The sequence below is a fragment of the Mirounga angustirostris genome, unplaced genomic scaffold, assembly GCF_029215605.1.
Source record: "Mirounga angustirostris isolate CCGP_5_RB_7025 unplaced genomic scaffold, mMirAng1.0.hap1 SCAF_2, whole genome shotgun sequence".
Classification (NCBI taxonomy): Eukaryota; Metazoa; Chordata; class Mammalia; order Carnivora; family Phocidae; genus Mirounga; species Mirounga angustirostris.
In genome coordinates, this window is record NW_026991710.1 from 102,243,565 (window position 1) to 102,263,329 (window position 19,765).

General features: G+C 38.8%; 1 protein-coding gene across 2 annotated transcripts; it reads left to right on the plus strand.

Annotated features, from left to right (window-relative positions):
• Positions 1-83: 83 nt before the first annotated feature.
• On the plus strand, positions 84-18,863 carry BBS12 (Bardet-Biedl syndrome 12). Of its 2 annotated transcripts, XM_064585023.1 has the most exons (3): positions 84-241; positions 9,280-9,340; positions 11,162-18,863. In XM_064585023.1, the coding sequence occupies exon 3, from the start codon at positions 11,169-11,171 to the stop codon at positions 13,308-13,310; it is 2,142 nt and encodes a 713-aa protein (XP_064441093.1). In that variant the 5' UTR covers positions 84-241; positions 9,280-9,340; positions 11,162-11,168; the 3' UTR covers positions 13,311-18,863. The 2 variants fall into 2 exon arrangements, with proteins under 2 accessions (XP_064441093.1, XP_064441092.1); XM_064585022.1 differs by lacking the exon at positions 9,280-9,340 and having other exon boundaries at positions 85-241.
• Positions 18,864-19,765: the final 902 nt, after the last annotated feature.

The following is a 19,765-nucleotide window of genomic DNA, read 5'->3' on the forward strand; positions in this document are numbered from 1 at the left end:
CTTTCTACCAATAGAATAACGCTCTGCCTTTCAGAGCCGACCGTTAGGCAGAACTTTCCCTCTGGTATCTTAGCGACCAGCCCCACCCGGCCGACTCGCCGCTCCGCTTCGCACATGCGCAAAATGCGGGCGGAGAAGGGGGCGTCTTCGTCCCGGGGCTTTGGTGTCCCAGCGCTAGCCAGAACGTCGTCTGAGGTGGGAAGCTGGGATCTGAAGCCTCGCGTGAAAAGAAAAGAATGAGGTTAGTAACGAGATGCTTCCACAGACTGCTAAGTCTTTAGTGCAGACGCGGAGAGCCTTTATTTGCCTTTTTGACCTTTTCGTGCCCCGGGAAAGGATGAGAATCCAGGGCCTGGCGGGCCGGGTAATTTGGCCCAGTTTTGGTTTACCATCCGGCGGGGATTAACAGAGGTGGGAGGGAACTGACCTTTCCAGGGCCGCTAGATATTTCTCAGCCCCCACAGTGCCTGGTGCTTGGCCTTCAGCTTTTCCCTCTTACCTGGTTCAGAGGGATTCTGGCGCGGTAGCCAAATGGCTGGAAGGAAGTGGGCATGGGGGCAGGATGGGTGTTGGGATGCACCGGGCCTCACCGCATAGATTTTACCAATGTTGTATGTATTTGTCGGGTAGGACTTTGGCTCCAACCGTAATCACGATCAGACACCTATCCCTCCTCCCCACCCCACTCCTCACCCTCAGCCATTCTTGTGGTTGAATCCCAAGATGTGGCCGGCTTTCCAGCCATATCCAGCATAAATCCAGTCATGAGTCAGACATAGGTAGTCTGATAATCCAATTGACTCAGTAATTGCCGAGATTTAGAAGCCCGTAACTACTGTAAATCAAAGCAAATTCCTGTCCAGAGGGCCAGACTTGTTGGTTTGCCCAGTCGTGAATCTGGTCAGGGACCAGCTAAAGGGGTGGGAGAGAATGAGGTGGACCTCTGACTTCCTGGTAGAAATGAAGAGATGATAGTCCTTCAAAACTTCTAACCCTAATTCCTCACTCATCAGGACTCTTTATGCCTCCTGCAGTACCTTCTGCAGAGTAAGTCCTTTATTTTCCAGAAATCATACTGGATTCTCCAGTAGTGGATTCATGAGGAACATTAACTTTTGCCTAGTGTTTTTTTTCCTCTTTATCCCACTTATCTCCTTGAAGGCAGGGCAAGAAAAATGTGCAGAGTACATTCTTGAAGCAGTCTCCCAAATCACTGTTCGTACTGTAGTATGTAAAGCATGGCCCATTTTCCAAAACCATCATCCCGTCTGGTTCACATTATATCCCAGTCAGACACTCAAGCTTTGTGATCATAGATAAACAACACATTAGGATTCTGGAAAATGGGTAAGGTTATTCTAATATTTGAAGTGATTTTTCCGTATAAAGTTGTCCCAGTGGAAATTAAAATTATGCAAGTTCAAGATATTTTGTGAATTAAGTAAAATGTTCATTCACTTAATTATAATACAGTAGACCCTTAAACAACAAGGATTTGAACTGTGTGGACCTACTTATACATGGTTTTTTTTGGAGATTTGCCACAATTTGAAAAAACTCCCTGTTGAACCCTGTAGCCTAGATATACTGAAAAAAAATTCTTATTAAAGGTATTATTTTAAGAATACAGCGTATAATACATGTAACATATAAAATATGTGTTAATTGACTGTTTTTGTTATCGGTAAGGCTTCCAAACAACAGTAGGCTATTAGTAGTTAAGTTTTGGGGGAGTCAAGAGTTATATTTGGATTTTCAGTTGTGCAGTGGTCCCCGTCCCTAGCCCCCGGTGTTTGAGGGTTAATTGTATTTTGATTTTTCAGGCCATTAACCTCACCGGGAAAGTTGCTCTTGATGAGTTTCAAGGACATTTACTTCATCTTTACTACTGATGTTAAGGGGATTTCTGAGACCCAGAAATGAATAGTAACCAAATATATAGAACTGAATTCTAACCTAGATCAATTTTGATCTTATGACAATTAAAAGGCTGAGTAATATGTTAACCTGCTTTTACATCACTTTATGATTTAGGCTCTTGTATTTGGGAAATTAACTTCTAGTAAAAATGATTTTTTTATTATAGGCTCAGATTGCAATTTCTAGGTCTTGGGTCTAGGAAGTACTTAGTTTTGAAAAATAGCTGTGACTAATCCGATTGTATTGTAAAACAGTAGTAGTAGTAATAATAATTAGTCTAGGAAAATATTAAATCCATTGGCACTCTTAATTCTACTAAATTTACTTAACGCTTTCCACATGTCCTATACTGTGCCAACTGTTGGGTGAGTTTGAAAGGAGCTGAGTGTGGAGTATAAAGATGAATAAAAGTAAGGAACCCACAGATTAGTGGGGGAGAAAGGACAGACATAAATACAGAGTTTTAAATTCAGGGTGCTAAGTGCTTTAGTAGATGTGTGTAGAAAGTGCTTGAGTACAGGAAGGAGGCACTACTTCTTCCTGGGGCATTGAAGAAGGTTGTATCAAAAATGTGGAGCCCTTCATCATTCCTGCTCAGCCAAAAGTCTGCTCCTCCTCTCCCTCTGCTCCTCCCCCCACTCATGCGTGCGCGCACTCTCTCTCTCTCTCTCAAATAAATAAATAAAATTTTAAAAAATGTGGTATTTGCCTTGGGTCATGAAAGATATATAGCATTTGCCAAGGTGAAGAAAGGGTAGGATATTCAAATCTGAATATAGCATGTGTAAAAATGAAAATAAATGTATGTTCTAGTGTGGCAAGATCATAGGGTTTATAAGGAAAGGTGGAAAAGGAGTCATAAATTACATTGAGGTCCGATTATGGGACATCTTTGTCAAACTAAGGAGTAAAGATTTTATTTTCTAAGCTAGATAGATGTTTTTAGGCAATGGACTGCTTTGATTAGGTTTGTGCTTTGCAAAGATAATTCTGACAACCATGTGAAGGAGGAACCATCTTGGAAGCAATTAAAGGATCTCAACTAAGGCAGTGCCAAGTAGGAAGCACGTCAACACTAAAGGTGATTGAAACTTAAATTTTGGTGGAGTAATACAGCCATCTGTTTAATCTTGTCAGTTTTGTGCTTAAAGTTAAGATAGCAAATATGGTGAAAACCATTCATTCATTTGTTCATCAAATATTTATTGTCAGCAGCGTGTCAGACAATATTCTTGGTATGTGTGATACCTCAGTGACTAGAATTGTCCTCCTGGGAATTACATTCCAACAGAGGGAGATGGTCAATAAATAATAAATAGATATGTAAACTGTGTACTACTTTATAAGGTGGTAAGTTTTATGGAAAAAAGGATGTAGAGCAGTTAAAGGGAATCCAAGTGTAGAGGAAAAAGAGGAGTTTGTGGTGTTATATAGGGTGCTCAAGGGAGGCCTCACTGAAAAGGGTAAATTTGAGTAAATATTTAGAGGTGGCAAGGCAATAGATTTCTCAGGGATGAACATCCCAGAGGGAATGACTAGAACAGAAACTCTAAGTTAGGGAGAATGACTTGGACAGTGCTCGAGGGATAGCGTAGTAGAAAACAAAGGGGAGTAAGAGGGAGGAGTGCAGATTATTAGGGTTTTATTAAGACCTTCATTTTCATTCCTAGTGAAATGGGAAGGCATTGCAAGACTGAGCAGAGGAGTGAAAGGATCTGAGTTGATAATTTTTAAAGGGGTTCCTGTGTCAGACAAAGGAGTAAAGACCTTTACGTTCCAAGTTGAAGGTTTTTAAGTAATGGAATATGATTAGACTGCTATATTGGGAATAGACTGGAGATATACAAACTGTTGATTTTGATAATGAAAAAAGCTAATCATACCTGTCAGAAAATATTAATATATTTTTAATTAATTTATTTATTTTTGATGTAGTGTTCCATGATTCATTGTTTGTGTATAACACCCAGTGCTCCATTCAATACATGCCCTCTTTAACACCCATCACTAGGCTAACCCATCCCCCCATCCCCCTCCCCTCTAGACCCTCAGTTTGTTTCTCAGAGTCCACAGTCTCTCATGGTACGTCTCCCCCTCCGATTTCCCCCCCTTCATTTTTCCCTTCCTACTATCTTTTTTTTTTTTTTAACATATAATGTATTATTTGTTTCAGAGGTACAGGTCTGTGATTCAGCAGTCTTACACAATTCACAGCGCTCACCATAGCACATACCCTCCCCAATGTCTGTCACCCAGCCACCCCATCCCTCCCACCCCCCACCACTCCAGCAACCCTCAGTTTGTTTCCTGAGATTAAGAATTCCTCATATCAGTGAGATCATATGATACATGTCTTTCTCTGATTGACTTATTTCACTCAGCATAATACCCTCCAGTTCCATCCATGTCGTTGCAAATGGTAAGATTTCATTCCTTTTGATGGCTGCATAATATTCCATTGTATATATGGAATGCATATGTATGTATATGTATATACCACACCTTCTTTATCCAGTCATCTGTTGATGGACATCTTGGCTCTTTCCACAGTTTGGCTATTGTGGACATTGCTGCTATAAACATCGGGGTGCATGTACCCCTTTGGATCCCTATATTTGTATCTTTGGGGTAAATACCCAGTAGTGCAATTGCTGGGTTGTATGGTAGCTCTATTTTCAACTTTTTGAGGAACCTCCATACTGTTTTCCAGCGTGGCTGCACCAGCTTGCATTCCCACCAACAGTGTAGGAGGGTTCCCCTTTTTCCGCATCCTCGCCAACATCTGTCGTTTCCTGACTTGTTAATTTTAGCCATTCTGACTGGTGTGAGGTGGTATCTCATTGAGGTTTTGATTTGGATTTCCCTGATGCCGAGCGATGTTGAGCACTTTTTCATGTGTCTCTTGGCCATTTGGATGACTTCTTTGCAGAAATGTCTGTTCGTGTCTTCTGCCCATTTCTTGATGGGAATATTTGTTCTTTGGGTGTTGAGGTTGATAAGTTCTTTATAGAACTTATAAAGAACTTTATAGTTCTTTATAGAACTTTGATAAGTTCTTTATAGCCAACATTCCTCTGGCTATTTGGGCTCTTTTCTGGTTCCATACAAATTTTAGGATTATTTGTTCCATTTCTTTGAAAAAAGTTGATGGTATTTTGATAGGGATTGCATTAAATGTGTAGATTGCTCTAGGTAGCATTGACATCTTCACAATATTTGTTCTTCCAATCCATGAGCATAGAACATTTTTTCCATTTCTTTGTGTCTTCCTCAATTTCTTTCATGAGTATTTTATAGTTTTCTAAGTAAAAACTGAGAGCTTTCCCTCTAAGGTCAGGAACAGGGCAGGGATGTCCACTATCACCACTGCTATTCAACATAGTACTAGAAGTCCTAGCCACAGCAATCAGAGAACAAAAAGAAATAAAAGGCATCCGAACCGGCAAAGGAGTCAAACTCTCACTCTTTGCAGATTATATGATACTTTATGTGGAAAACCCAAAAGACTCCACCCCAAAACTGCTAGAACTCATACAGGAATTCAGTAAAGTGGCAGGATATAAAATCAATGCATGGAAATCAGTTGCATTTATATACACCAACAACAAGACAGAAGAAAGAGAAATGAAGGAGTCAATCCCATTTACAATTGCACCCAAACCATAAGATACCTAGGAATAAATCTAACCAAAGAGGCAAAGAATCTGTACTCAGAAAATATTAATATTTTTTAAAAATTCAACTCCTGACAAGTATTGCATGTCTTGGTATTCTAAACCAAATGCCTTAAACAAGACTAGGCATATTAGGAAAAGAAAGATGCTTTTGATGTCAAAACCCAGTGAAGTAGTGTGACTGTGCTTCTATTACATGCTTAGAGAGTTAAAGAAACATTAAGCTGGCAAGTAAAGTTGTTAGGGAACCCAATAATAAAACAGCTGTTTGTGGAAAACATTGGTGCTGATGTATCACAGAACAAAAATCAGAGTGTGTCAATTTAATGCCAAGAAAAGTTATCAGAGATGTTTTTTTGATCTTTGAAATTATTTATTTCACCATCCTCTTTACTGTCTTTGCCTTTTTATACTCAACTTTTTAGAAGATTGGGGATTTTTGTTTGAGTTTTTATTTTATGTTAATTAACTAATATCTCCAAAATAATTATTTAGGAGCTTTTCTGAACTTAGGAATGCTAAGACTTCTTTTTTTTTGAATTGCTGCTGATACTTGGAATAGAGTCTTCAAATGCTGAAATAGCGTTTCTCTTGAATATTTGTTTGTTCATATTTTATTGGATATAGTTGACAAAATATTATATTAGTTTCAGATGTACAACATAGTGATTCGACAACTCAATATGTTATGCTCTGCTTATCACAAGTATAGCTACCATCTATCACCATACAATGCTATTACAAAACCATTGACTATATTCTTTATGCTGTACCTTTCATCTCTGTGACTTATTCCTTCCATAATTGGAAGCCTGTACCTCCCACTCCCTTTTACCCCTTTTTGCCCATCCCATACACCCCTTCCCTCTGGCAACCACCAGTGTGTTCTGTGTATTTATGGGTCTGTTTCTGCCTTTTCTGTTTGTTTTGTTTTCTAGGTTCCACATATAAGTGAAATAATTGAATATTTTGAGATCAGTTTTATGTAACTTTTTGCTTGTAAATTTTGTTTAAATAATTTCATGTCTTCTCTGGGAAAACTGTTTTCACATAAATTAAATACAGACTTTGAAAGTTTGAAATAGCCTATGACTTTTTCCTTTTGCTTTAAATTCTGTAGGACTTTTCCATTCATACAGTAATATGTTGTGATTTAAACATAGTATAAAGAGGAAACCATAAACAGAGACTCCGATGCTTCGGGAAAAAAGGGCATATCCATACCAAGGGTATGACCAGGCTTGGAAGAAGGCAAGAAGGTTTGGAAGTGGAAAATGCAGTGGAAAATTCTACAGGAGAAAGGGTGAATCACTATCATGTCAGGTAGAGGGGCAGCCAGAAGGCAGTATTGTATGGTAGTTAATAGCATGGGACTCTGGCATTAGACAAATCTGAATTTTAGTTCATAACCTATTAGTTACTAGCTGTGAGGTTTGGTATGTTACTTATCTATTTTTCATTTTAATAGGTTAAGTGTAGTACCTACCTCATAATATTATGAGAACTATATTACATAATCCATGTAAAGTGCCTCATACTTAATAAGCTGTCAGAACATGTTAGAAATGAAAAAACAAACAAAAAGCCAGTCCTTTCAAGCTTGTCTTTTCAACAAATTATTTTGGAGCAACTGGATATCCAGGAGGAAACAAAATGCTACCAGCATGGTTGTGTTTGTCTTTCTTTTTATTTTATTTCCTCACACCATTTACAAATATCAGTTTAAGATGAATTATAAATATAAATGTAAAAGCTAAAACAAAAAGAGCTAAATTGGACGATTCACACTCCCTCACTTCAAAGCCCATCACAAAGCTACAGTAATCAAAAAAGTGTGGTCCTTGGGCACCTGGGTGGCTTAGTCGGTTAAGCATATGACTCTTGATTTCGGCTCAGGTCATGATGATCTCAGGGTCATGGGATCACGTGGTCCTGGCTTAAGGATGAACATACAGACCAATCAGATGGAATTGAGAGTCCAGAAATAAACCCAAAAATCTATTGCCAATTGATTTTTGACAAAGATGCCAAAACCAGTCAATTGGGAAAAGAATTGTCTTTCAACAAATGATGCTGGGACAATTTGACATCCAAATGCAAAAGAATGAAGTTGGACCCCTACTTCATCCCATATACAAAAATCAAATGTATCAATGAACTTTAAGATATAAAACTATAAAACTCTTTGAAGAAAACACTGGGTCAGATCTTTATGACTTTGGATTTGGCAATAGATTCTTAGACATGATACCAAGAGCATGAACAACAAAAGAAAAAATAGACAAATTCAACTTCATTAAAATGGGAAACTTTTATGCATCAAAATGATTATCAAAAGAGTGGAAAATACAACCTACAGAAAGAGAAAATATTTGTAAATTGTATTTTGATAAGGTTCTTGTTTCCAGAATATGTAAAGAATTCTTACAATTCAACAACAAAAAGACAACTCAATTTTTTTGAATAGATATTTCTCCAAAAAAAATATACAGATAGCCAACCAGTACATGAAAAGATGCTTAACATCACTAGTCATTAGAGAAAGACAAATCAAAACTGAAATGAAATATCACTTCACATCCACTAGGATGTCTATTATTAAAAAAACAAAAAACATTAAAAACAGAAGATATGTATTGGTGTGCATACTGGGTTGAATAGTGTTCCCTCCAAAATTCATGTCCACCCAGAATCTCAGAATGTGATTTCATTTGGAAATAGGGTCTTTATAGAAGTAGCTAGTTAAGTTCATGCCAGATTAGGGCTGACCCTAAATACAATGAATGGTGTTCTTTTAAGAAAGTTATATGGAGGAAAAGCAGATACTGAGTTTTGTTACCAAAAGCCATGGACCTCCAGGAGCCAACTAGAAGCTGGAAGAGCCTTCCCTAGAGCCTTCAGAAGAATCATGGCCCTGCAGATACCTTGATTTCAGACTTCTGGACTCCAGAACCATGAGAGAATAAAAATGTATTGTTTTAAGCACCCAGTTTTTGGTAATTTGGTATAGCAGCCCTAGGAAATCAATACAACAAGGATGTAGAGAAATTGAAACCCTCATATATTGCCAGTGGGAAAGTAAAATGATTTAGCTCAATGGAAGACAGTTTGGCAGTTCCTCAGAAAGTTAAACATAAAATGACCATGTGACCACTCCTAGGTGTATACCCAAAAGAATTGAAAACAGATACTCAGACATTTGTACACAAATGTTCATAGTAGCACAATTCACAATAGACAAAAGGTAGAAACAACTGAAGTGTCCATCAACGGATAAACAAGGTGATACATACATACAATGGAATAGTACTCAGCCATAAAAAGGAATGAAGTACTGATACCTAATACTGTGTGGATGAACCTCAAAAACATTATGCTAAGTGAAAGAAGCCAGACACAAAAGGTCACATATTGTGTGATTCTATTTATATGAAATATCCAGAATAGGTAGATCCATAGCCATGGAAGACTAAAACCATAACGTTTTTAGAAGAAGAATATCTTTTGTACTTAGGGGTAGGCAAAACTTTAAAAAATAGAACCCAAAAAGCAATAGCCTTTTATAAAAAGGAAAAAAAAAAAAGATAAATGAACTAGGAAAGTAGATTGCCAAACAACAATAAGGGCCACTTGAGGTTTGAAATGCTACCAGCGTGGTTGTGTTTGTCTTTCTTTTTATTTTCAGCTGCAGCAAGGTAAGCATGGAGTAGAGAGTTGGATTTCATCAAGATTAGTGTCTTTGCAAGGTGAGTAGGATGAACCTGAAGAGGGATAAGGATTTTGAGGATATATGTGCAAGGGAGTGAATATAATAACTGACAGATAGGAATTTAAACTGGGTAAGTAGAGAATTGATAATATGGGGTGGGGGGTGAAGCGAAACATGGTAGGATCAGATAATTGTAAGATATGATGGGTCTCAGGGTTAGAATATTGGAGTCCTAGAGTATATTTTGATGCAGTCTAGGGATATTCCTGGGTGTATCAAGAGTTTTATCTTTATTTTATAGAATTGAAATGTTCACAAAAGAGCATTTGAAACTGACTTCAAACAATTCATTATACCTTTTCCTAGGCTGTATTAGCTTTTCTACTTAGTCCTTGAAAACTTATAGGAAGCCACTCTTGAGGAATAGTTGTGTTATGGCTTTCTCCTGATCTTAAGTATCTCAGATAGTGGTGCTCCTCAGCTTCAAGGATGAATCCAGGTATTATAGAAACAAATTTATCAGATGAAAAGCAAAACTCTAAATTGCTTGCTTTTTGATATTTTGAATTTAAAAGATTGTGATAAAAAATATTCAAAGAATTATAAAGTCTTCGAGTTGGAAGAGAAGTTTATATTGTCTACAATTTTAGTTCTAGTCCTTTAACTGAGAGCTCATACCTCACAAGGTAGGTCATTTTATTATAGACAGCTTTTCAGTTAAGGGGTACTTTGTGAAAAAGTTCTTTCTATTGGACTAAAGTTTTTCTCTTTAAGTCTTATTAGTTTAGATGTGGATTTCAAAATACTACGTGGAAAAAGCCCATTGCTCTTGAACTTCACTTTAAATAATGCGTTTTTCCTCTTTACATTCTAATCAGTAACAAGCCCATCCTCTCAGCGGCATTCCCCTCCCACCTAGATAACTGTAGATGATCCTTAGCTGACTTCTCTGCCTCCAGTGCGGCACCCGCCCAGTTGGTTCTCGGTGCTATCACAGTGGTGATCTACCCAAAGCACGAGCAGCCCCAGTAGCACCAGCAGTACTCAGAGGGGATTATATGCCAGGCATTGTTCTAAGCACTGTACGCATTTACTCCTTATAATAATCCTATAAAGTAGGTTCTGTTATAGTCCTTATTTTTCAGATGTGGACAAAGTCGAGTAGTTAAATAACTTACATAGCTAGTAAGCATTAGAGCCAAGTTCAAATCCAGACTTCTAGATTCGGAGCACATGCTTTTGAACTCTACATCAAGCCATTTCTTAATCTTTCTTACTTAAAACACGTCCGTGGTTCCCATCATAGGATCAAGTTTGACATGGCACATAATGCCTTTCACGATCCAACCCTTTTTCTCTTCTAGAGCTTCATCTCCCATTTCCTACTACTTTCTTTTTATTTCTGTAAAACTAAACTACTTGTATTACCCTAATACACTGTGTTTTTTCACATATATGTGCATTTACTACCACCTCCTTCAACTTGCTGACTCTTTCAAATTATTCTTCAAGACTCATTTCAGGCATTGCCTTCTTCTGGAAACGCTACCAGAATCACTGCCTGAGTGATCCACTTCCCCTATTGGATGAAGTGTTCCTTCTCCACATGCCCATACCTTTATCGAAATATCATTGTAGTACTGTTATCCTTGCACTGACCATATTTATTTTTGTTGTTGTTGTTGTTTTGTTTGTTTTGTTTTTTTGTTTTGTTTTGTTTTGCACTGACCATATTTAGTGGAAACTATATATACCAGAAACTCCTCAAAGGCAGGGACTATATCTGATTTTTCTTTTATAAGCAACTATAACCATGAATTACACTGAATAGATTTCCACGTTTTTATTTTATTTGCAGATGATTCATGGTGATGGCTTGCAGGGTCATAAATAAAAGAAGGCACATGGGACTTCAACAACTTTCATCATTTGCAGGAACAGGAAGAACTTTCCTAGGCCCATTAAAATCATCGAAATTTATTATAGATGCAGAGTGTCATGAAGGTGTGTTAATCAGTTCAACAGTAAGGCTTCTCGAAAGTTTGGATTTAACCAGCGCAGTGGGACAACTTCTCAATGAAGCAGTTCAAGCACAAAATAACACATATAAAACTGGAACTAGTACTCTTCTGTTCCTTGTTGGTGCATGGAGCAGTGCTGCTGAAGAATGTCTCCATTTAGGTGTCCCCATTTCATTAATAGTGTCTGCAATGTCAGAAGGACTGAACTCTTGCATTGAAGAGGTAGTTTCCCTTCAAGTACCTATCCACAATGTATTTGACTATATAGACAGCACAAAGACATTTTCTGGACTTGAAACATTTAGTGGCAGTTTGTGCCCTTTTCTACAAATCCCTTCAGATACTGGTTTACAGAAAGAGCATGATCTCAAAGATGTTGCCTCTCCATCACTGACCATTTGCAATCTTTCTGGGATACCTGTTAAATCACCTAAACTCTTTAGACCTCAGGCTGAAGTTGAAGCAGATAAAAACATGTTACAAAATTCTCAAACTCTGAAAAACAGTCTGCTCACAGGCAACCATCATAGAAAGTCAATACTAATCCACAGTAGGCATTTTAATAGGACAGATAATAATCAGTGGATAAACAAACCAGATGGATTTCTAGAACAACATGGTGCAGCTTCTCCCCGTACTTACAGATGTAATGATTTGGTAGAGTTGGAGATGGGTTTAAGTCACGGAGATCACAACAGCATGAAATTAGTAGATGAAGCAGTACGGCTGCAGTATCAGAATGCAAGTATGCAGCAAGGCAACTGTACAATGCCATTTAGGTTTGACATTTCAAGACTCTTCACTTGCTGTTTACCAGGTGTACCTGAAACTTTCTCTTGTGTCTGCCCAGGATTTATCACTGTAGTATCAATATCTAATTCTGCTCTGATTAAGGAATTACAGAATCAGCCTCTCCGGATTATTCTCATTGAGGGTGACCTCACAGAGAATTATCGCCACCTGGGATTTAACAAGGCTACAAATATTAACACAGTACTGGAAAGCATGAAGGTTCAACAAGACAGCTCAGAAGAACTGTGGACAAATTATGTATTACAGGTACTAATTAAGTTCAATGTGAACCTTGTCCTGGTACAAGGAAATGTGTCTGAACACTTAATTGAAAAGTGCATACCCAATAAGCGGTTGGTACTTGGGCCAGTGAATAGCAGTGTGATGCAGGCTTTTGCAGAAGCTTCAGGAGCAGTACAGGTGACCTATGTCACACAAGTGAATGAAAACTGTGTGGGCAGTGGGGTCTACGTGACCTTCTGGAGAAGTATTCCTTCGGATGTCATGGATAGAATCAATATAATCACAGTCGTGATAAAAATAGAAGGAATTAATTTGGTTACAGTAGTGCTCACTAGCCCAGTCACTGCACAGATGAAGTCCAAAGAAGACAGGTTCTGGGCTTGTGCCTGTCGTCTGTATTATGCTCTAAAAGAGCAAAAGGTCTTCCTTGGAGGTGGGGCAGTTGAATTTTTGTGTCTTAGCCATCTTCAAATTCTTGCAGAGCAATCACTGAGTAAACGAAACCACGTCTGTTCAGGATGGCTTCATAATACTTCCTCTTGGCTGGCCTCATCTCTGGCACTATACAGATCCACTGTGCTTAAATGCCTGGCAAACGGATGGCACAAATACCTTTCAACTCTCGTATATAACATGGCCAATTGCTCATCAGAATTTGAAGCCAGCACATTAATTCAACAGCATCTACAAAATGCCACAGACTCTGGCTCTCCTTCGTCTTACATCTTGAATAAATATAGTAAACTAAATAGTGGAATTTTTAATTCAGGCATTTCAAATAAACTGGAACAGATTCCAAGCATTTATGACGTTGTTATACCAAAGATTGAGGCATGGCGCCGAGCTTTGGATTTAGTACTCTTAGTACTTCAGACAGACAGTGAAATTATTACTGGACTTGGACACACACGGTTAAATTCACAGGAAACAGAGGGCTTTTTATTTTTGTAGTGTTATTGGCTAAGTCTTTGGAAAATAATATTTTGTTATATATCATGCTAATAATAAATTTCCTAGTAGCTAAGTCATAGTGCCTAAAATGCCAGCCATTACCAAGAAGAAAATTATTGATGTCTGTCAGTAATTGCAGGGTCTGAGATTTCACCCGATTTACAAGCTAACAGGTTAGCCTGTTACTATTTCATGGTATGCTACAGGATACATGAGACGCTTGGACAGAGACAAAGCACTTTTATTATTCACAACAAAAGTGGTAGCCAGAGCTTCCTGTTAGTTTGTATCAGTTCCCATTTCTCTGAGCCCCATAAGAGCAACATAAAAGGCCATTGATGGAAGCCTGCACATGCAGTGGGTTGTGTTACAGAAAAGGAACGCTGAGCTTGGGACATGGACTGCTTTTATAGTGACCAGAAACAATCCTGTTTTTTGTCCAAGGGGTAGTTGCTACCTCATGCCTCAAGGTTGCTTAGTGTAAACACAAGCCTAAGACATGGACTGGGTAAAGATAGGTCAGGTCCTTGCATTCAGGGCACACCCAGAAAGTATGCAGTGTCATTCAGAGCCCATAATGGATAGCCTCTTCCATTTACTCACTTCTTAACCTGACATGTTCTTGGCCAAACTTGAATTTTCATGGAAGAATGCCACTCAGTTTACTAGTCTGATTAATCTGATAAACAGGTTGTTTCGTCAATACCAGATCTATTCAGTTGGTTTCATATAGCAGTTAATTAAGGCTACTATCAACAGACTCTGAGCAGCAGGACGAAACCAGTCTGCAGTATTGACCTCAGTCATGTCCCGTAGGGTCTTGAATTTAGTCAATTTTAAATTCCAACGGGGGTCTTTTTATTAGCCTGAATGTATTGTAAGACCAATGTATCATATATTACGACCCTCACAAGGGAGCTTTGACTGAGTTGCTGATCTTTGGTGTCAATGACAAAATGACAGGGGCAATAGATGGCCAAAAACAAATCCCCCCTCCCTAATGGAGAGACCTACTATGGCCCATTTTTCCCACATATAAGCACATAACCCCAACAGGGCACGGTCTCTCTACTTCAGGATTTGTTGTGAAACCTGATTTGAATCACCATTATATAGATTTAATTAAGTCACATAGGTAGTGCCACCCAGTAGTTGCAGCCTCAGTTGCCATAATGGCAAAATCCAAGGCTACTCAAACGTTGCTCTTCCCACCCTGTTGAGTAACTTGTACTCAACAAACTTGCAATTTTTTTTTTTTAAAGATTTTATTTATTTATTTGACAGAGAGAGACACAGTGAGAGCAGGATCACAAGCAGGGGGAGAGGGAGAGGGAGAAACAGGCTTCCCGCGGAGCAGAGAGCCCGATGCGGGGCTCGATCCCAGGACCCTGGGATCATGACCTGAGCCGAAGGCAGATGCTTAACGACTGAGCCACCCAGGCGCCCCCAAACTTGCAATTTTTATTTCCTCCTTGCTGGTGGCATTTGTTTTAGCTTTGAGGACCCCTTGACTTAGAAACAATAGCCTACTCAAGCATAAGATCAGTCAGATTGCAATAAGGTTGTCCTGGTTTCTGTGTTTGTGCATTTTCGCAGCTGCCATCGGTGGCATTATGAACTGCTTCCAATACTGAATAAGTCTTAATAAGGAGAAAACATTTGTTTGTTTGACTCCTGGGTGGATTGAGCGCTATGACTCTGTCTAAACAATGCTGGGAAACGGCTTGGCAAACAGAGTTCTGAATTTTGTTTGGGTTTAGCAGCCACTTCTACTGGTGGAGGTTGATAATGGCCACAGTCAAAACCATTGAGATGAGCTTCTAACTTGACCACCAGAACATCATCTATATAGTGAACATTTGGGATATCAGAGCATAGAGGCGCTCACACTAAATCCCAACCCGCCAATAGGTTAGGATGGGTTAGGGCATGGTAGTAGATGGCAGGAAGTTTGTCTCATTTCTCTATATAGAGCAGCAATACCCTGGATGGGAGGATCTCCTCTGGCACTTTATGAGCATTTGCAAAATAAGCATATAACACCTCAGTACCAGTTACGTATTTTCATAACAATTCATTCTAATCCTATCAGTTGACTTTAGTCACTTTATCCCCCGTATGGGAATATGGCAAGTTTAACGTTGGCACATTAGGAGCTTTAACTGTGGTGAAGAGATTATGTTAGCTCCTTGGTTGGGAGCTCCAGAAGGAGCAAGGGGTAAAGGCTGCATCCAAGGAGCCTCTTTTTTTCTTTTTTTGGCCCCTTGCTTCAGTGTTGGTACCAACTTCTTTCCTGTGCACTTCCCAGTATGTAGGGAGCCCCCACACTCTGGGGATCTTTCTTTTTGCCCTCCATATAACTAACCGTGCACCTCCTCAGTGTCCTGCAGCCTTTGGTACCTTTGACCACCCTGTGCCCAATACCAACTTCCCCTGTGGGACTGGGTAGAATGGTGACGAGCACCTGTATCTAACAGCTGTAAAAGTTTGAGTTACTTTCTTCCCCCATGTATTCCCATCATACTTGGCTTTCTCCTTAAAGCAGCTGAGGTCAGGGTAGAGGGTGAAGGAATTACCAAAAAGTGTAGAGGGAGAGAATGGCTCCAGTATTGCATTTACTTTTGTTTTTGATCAGCTGCCCAACTTGTACTCAACAAACTTGCAATTTTTATTTCCTCCTTGCTGGTGGCATTTGTTTTAGCTTTGAGGACCCCTTGACTTAGCAGCAATAGCCACACTTCTTGGCTAGAGCCCTGGGGCGTGCTGCCTTGTTATCATATTAATATCATTGCTCTTCCCAACCTGAGGTGAGTGAGCAACAACCAACACACCATTTGGGTGGCTTGTTTTAATCCTACTTCTCACTGCTTAGCCTCCAAACATAAATTAACAGGCAGGACAGTGGGAGACTCCTCCCCACCTCCCTTTCCCACTACTTAACATTTACTGTTGGATCCCAGGGAGTCTTATATCTCTTAACCCAGAGCAGTGGGGCCCTCATCTTTTTCAGAAACCATGGCTCTCTCAGCCAAAGCAGTAAAGAACTGTGTAGGGTCTGAGATTTTGCCCCGTTTATAAGCTATCAGTTAAAATGTAATGGGATACAGCCAGAAACAAATGACTTTACAATAGCCAGAGCTTTGTGTTGGTTTATTTTGGTCCTCTGTCCTTGCAAGTCCCACAGAGGTGACATAAAGGGCCATGATGAATACATGCACAAGAGATTGTGTTACAGGAGAGGAGTGCATAACTTGGGCAAATCACAACTTTTACAGTAAGCAGAAGTAAGCCTTTTCTTGGTCTGGAGTGAGATGTTACATCATCATTCAGGGTTACTCGCTAGAAACACATCCCTGAGAAATGGCCTGGAAAAAGAGTACTCCAACCCAGCAAGAACATGCTGAGAGTCAATAGCATTCTGTGTATCCCAACAAAGTCTTGCTCTTTTGCCACTTAGCCATTAAATGAACATCTTAAGAATGGAATTATGTGTGGAGTTGAATATTAGAAAAGCTCTGGGGAAATAACAGTAGTAATTAAGTTATTGATTACCTACCATGTCCCAGGCACTATTCTAAATTCTTCACATATTGTATTAATGTTTTAGGGTTGCCATAACAAAATACCACGTATTAGGGGGCTTAAACAACAGAAATTTATTTTCTCACAATTCTGGGGGCTAGAATCTGAGATCAAGGTGTTGGCAGAGTCGGTTTCTTCTGAGGCCTCTTTCCTTCACTTGTAGATGGATATCTTCTCCCTTTGTCTCACAATGTCTTCCCTCTCTGTCTGTGTCCTAATTTCCTCTTCTTGTAAGGACACTAAGTCCTAATGGATGAGGGCCTTCCCTAATGACCTTATTTTAACTTAATTACCTCTTTAAAGAGCCTGTCTCCAGTGAAGTCACGTTCTGAGGTATGGGGGATTAGTACTTCAACATATGAATGGGGGGGGGCACACAATTCAGCCTATAACACATATATTATCTCAATCTTTGAAACATTTATTTTCTCCATTGTATGATGAGGAAATTAGTTTAGGAAGGTTAAGAAACTTGCCCAAAGTCTTAAAGCTAGTAGGTAGAAGAGCTGGAGTTTACACTAAGATTTTATCTGGCTCCAAAGTATATTTCTAAGTATTAACTGTGAAAGGAAACTTTTTCTGGAAAGTAACAACAACAAAAGAATGTCTAGTTTATTTATAGGGATAATTTAAATGTACTAGAAAATATGACTTGGTTATCTTCTACGCAGGTAAAAGAATATTAACTTTTGGTTTAGTGGTTGTCTTAAATGTGGTTACCTGAAAACCTTGCACAGATCATCATTCCAGTTATATACACCATCTTTGTTCAAAGTTAGAATAACAGCAACATTAAATGTTGAACTGTTTTTTAAAATAAAGTGTATTTTACTTGTTTAGGAATTGATACTTTTACTCTCCTATGTACTATTAACACTTAATTTTTGTTAAAATATTACAAAGATTATGAGCACCACTAATATTAATGTAGATGCTTATTTATATAATAGATTTTTTGTGAAGTTGGTATTTGCATATATTGGTACTATTAAATATTTAGTAAAATCCTGTTATAAATACTTTCCTTTGACACTAGAAGTCTCATTTTAATACAGATTGTATAAGTCCATTTTGTTTTCAGATTGTAAAAAACTTTGTACTGTTATGTGGTTTATCAGCTATTTTTCTAATTCTTACCAGGGATACCTTTAAGTTTTAATTACTCAAGGAACTGTTCTGTCCTTGCAGAGGCAGTCCCTCACATAAATTTGATTCATTTAAGTAAGTGGGTTTTCCAAGAAGCCCTGTGCATAAGCAGGTAGTCATTTCTCAAAAGACCAAAGAAGTGTTGACATCTTTGAGACCAATCTGCTGCTTTAATATTATAAACTACAAAGAGGTTTGCAGTTATTCTACATCCCATCCACATTATAGCCAGCCTTCCCAAAGATAAATAACCCTTCCTGAACCAGGAGTTAACTGGCTCTTCAAAAAATAATCTTTAAGAAATTCCAGCAATGGAATCCCTGCATATTCAGAATATGGGCAGGTGTACCTGCCTACCCAGACACTGGGCAGATGCAGGAGCAAAAAGGAAGTGGGAAGCAGCAAGAGTGAAGGGGTTACTGACAAGTCATTGTGAGCTATAGTCCCCAAAATTGTTGAAAGGACTCTACCTGAATGGAAATACAGTAAAACAAATTTGAGAAGTAGCTCATTGGCATCACATTCTGAGTAAGTGCAAAGCAACAACAAAAAGCAAAAACAACCCCACTTCTATGTGTATATGTAGATGGAAGAGAATTGACTAGTGCTGTAGTGATCTAAGCTCTGAAGAATATCAAAAATATCCAGCACATGCATCCTTCCAGGATGACTGAGCCACACTCTGAGGAAAAAATGTTGAAAAGAAATAAAATAGAGCAGGGCAGGAACATTTGGAATAAAGGAGAGGGAAAATTTACATTGGGAATGGTAAAACAGTGTCATTTTCTATTAGGCTGGGTGGCCAGCAGACTCAAGATGAAAAGACCTCCGAAAATAAATGTAACCTTGAAAGCAAGGTCTGTAGACTTCTAGGAAACACAGAGCTAAAGGCAGAAAATTTTTCCAACCAGTCTTAGCTTTGACAAATAGAGAAGGGTTACACAAAAAGGCTCTATTTCTGGTTCTTCATTTATAACATAACAGAGACCATGAGCCATGAAGCTGAGAAATTGACCCTGGCCCATCCACATCTCCATAGGAAACGTGGGATATGTCTATGTATGGGATACACAAAAATCCATGTAATTTGGGCATGAGGGAAAAAAGAAATGCTATTTAACCTCAAATGACCTGAGTACAAGAGAAGAGATTAAAATGGATGAAAGAATTTTTAACAGAACATGAGAACTCACAATATAAAAACTCTAGCTATAACGCAGATCAGAATATTTTTAAATGAGTTAAATCATTTAGATAGAAGTTTTTGAAAAAACAGCATGCATTAGAAATGAAGTTCTCGGAAATTAGATGGCAAACAACAGGTTATGGAATGACGACACAACTCAGAAAAAAAACTGGATGAAATCAAAGGTAACACAAGAGCACATGGAGTCCACCGAAAGCATGGTAAAGGAAGTAAATTTCTTTCCCAGGAACTCAGGAGAGGAATCTCTTTCACAAACCCTTCTAAATTTCCATAACAAAGATCTGCACTGTATCAATTTTTTTTTTTTTTTTAAGATTTTATTTATTTGACAGAGGGAGAGATAGCGAGAGCAGGAACACAAGCAGGGGGAGCGAGAGAGGGAGAAGCAGGCTTCCCACTGAGCAGGGAGCCCTATGTGGGGCTCGATCCCAGGACCCTGGGATCATGACCTGAGCCAAAGGCATATGCTTAACGACTGAGCCACCCAGGCGCCCCTGTATCAATTTTTTTTAAGATACTG

Excerpts from the sequence above, each read along its gene's own strand:
- BBS12 (XM_064585023.1), top strand. The coding sequence starts at position 11,169 with ATGGTGATGGCTTGCAGGGTCATAAATAAAAGAAGGCACATGGGACTT.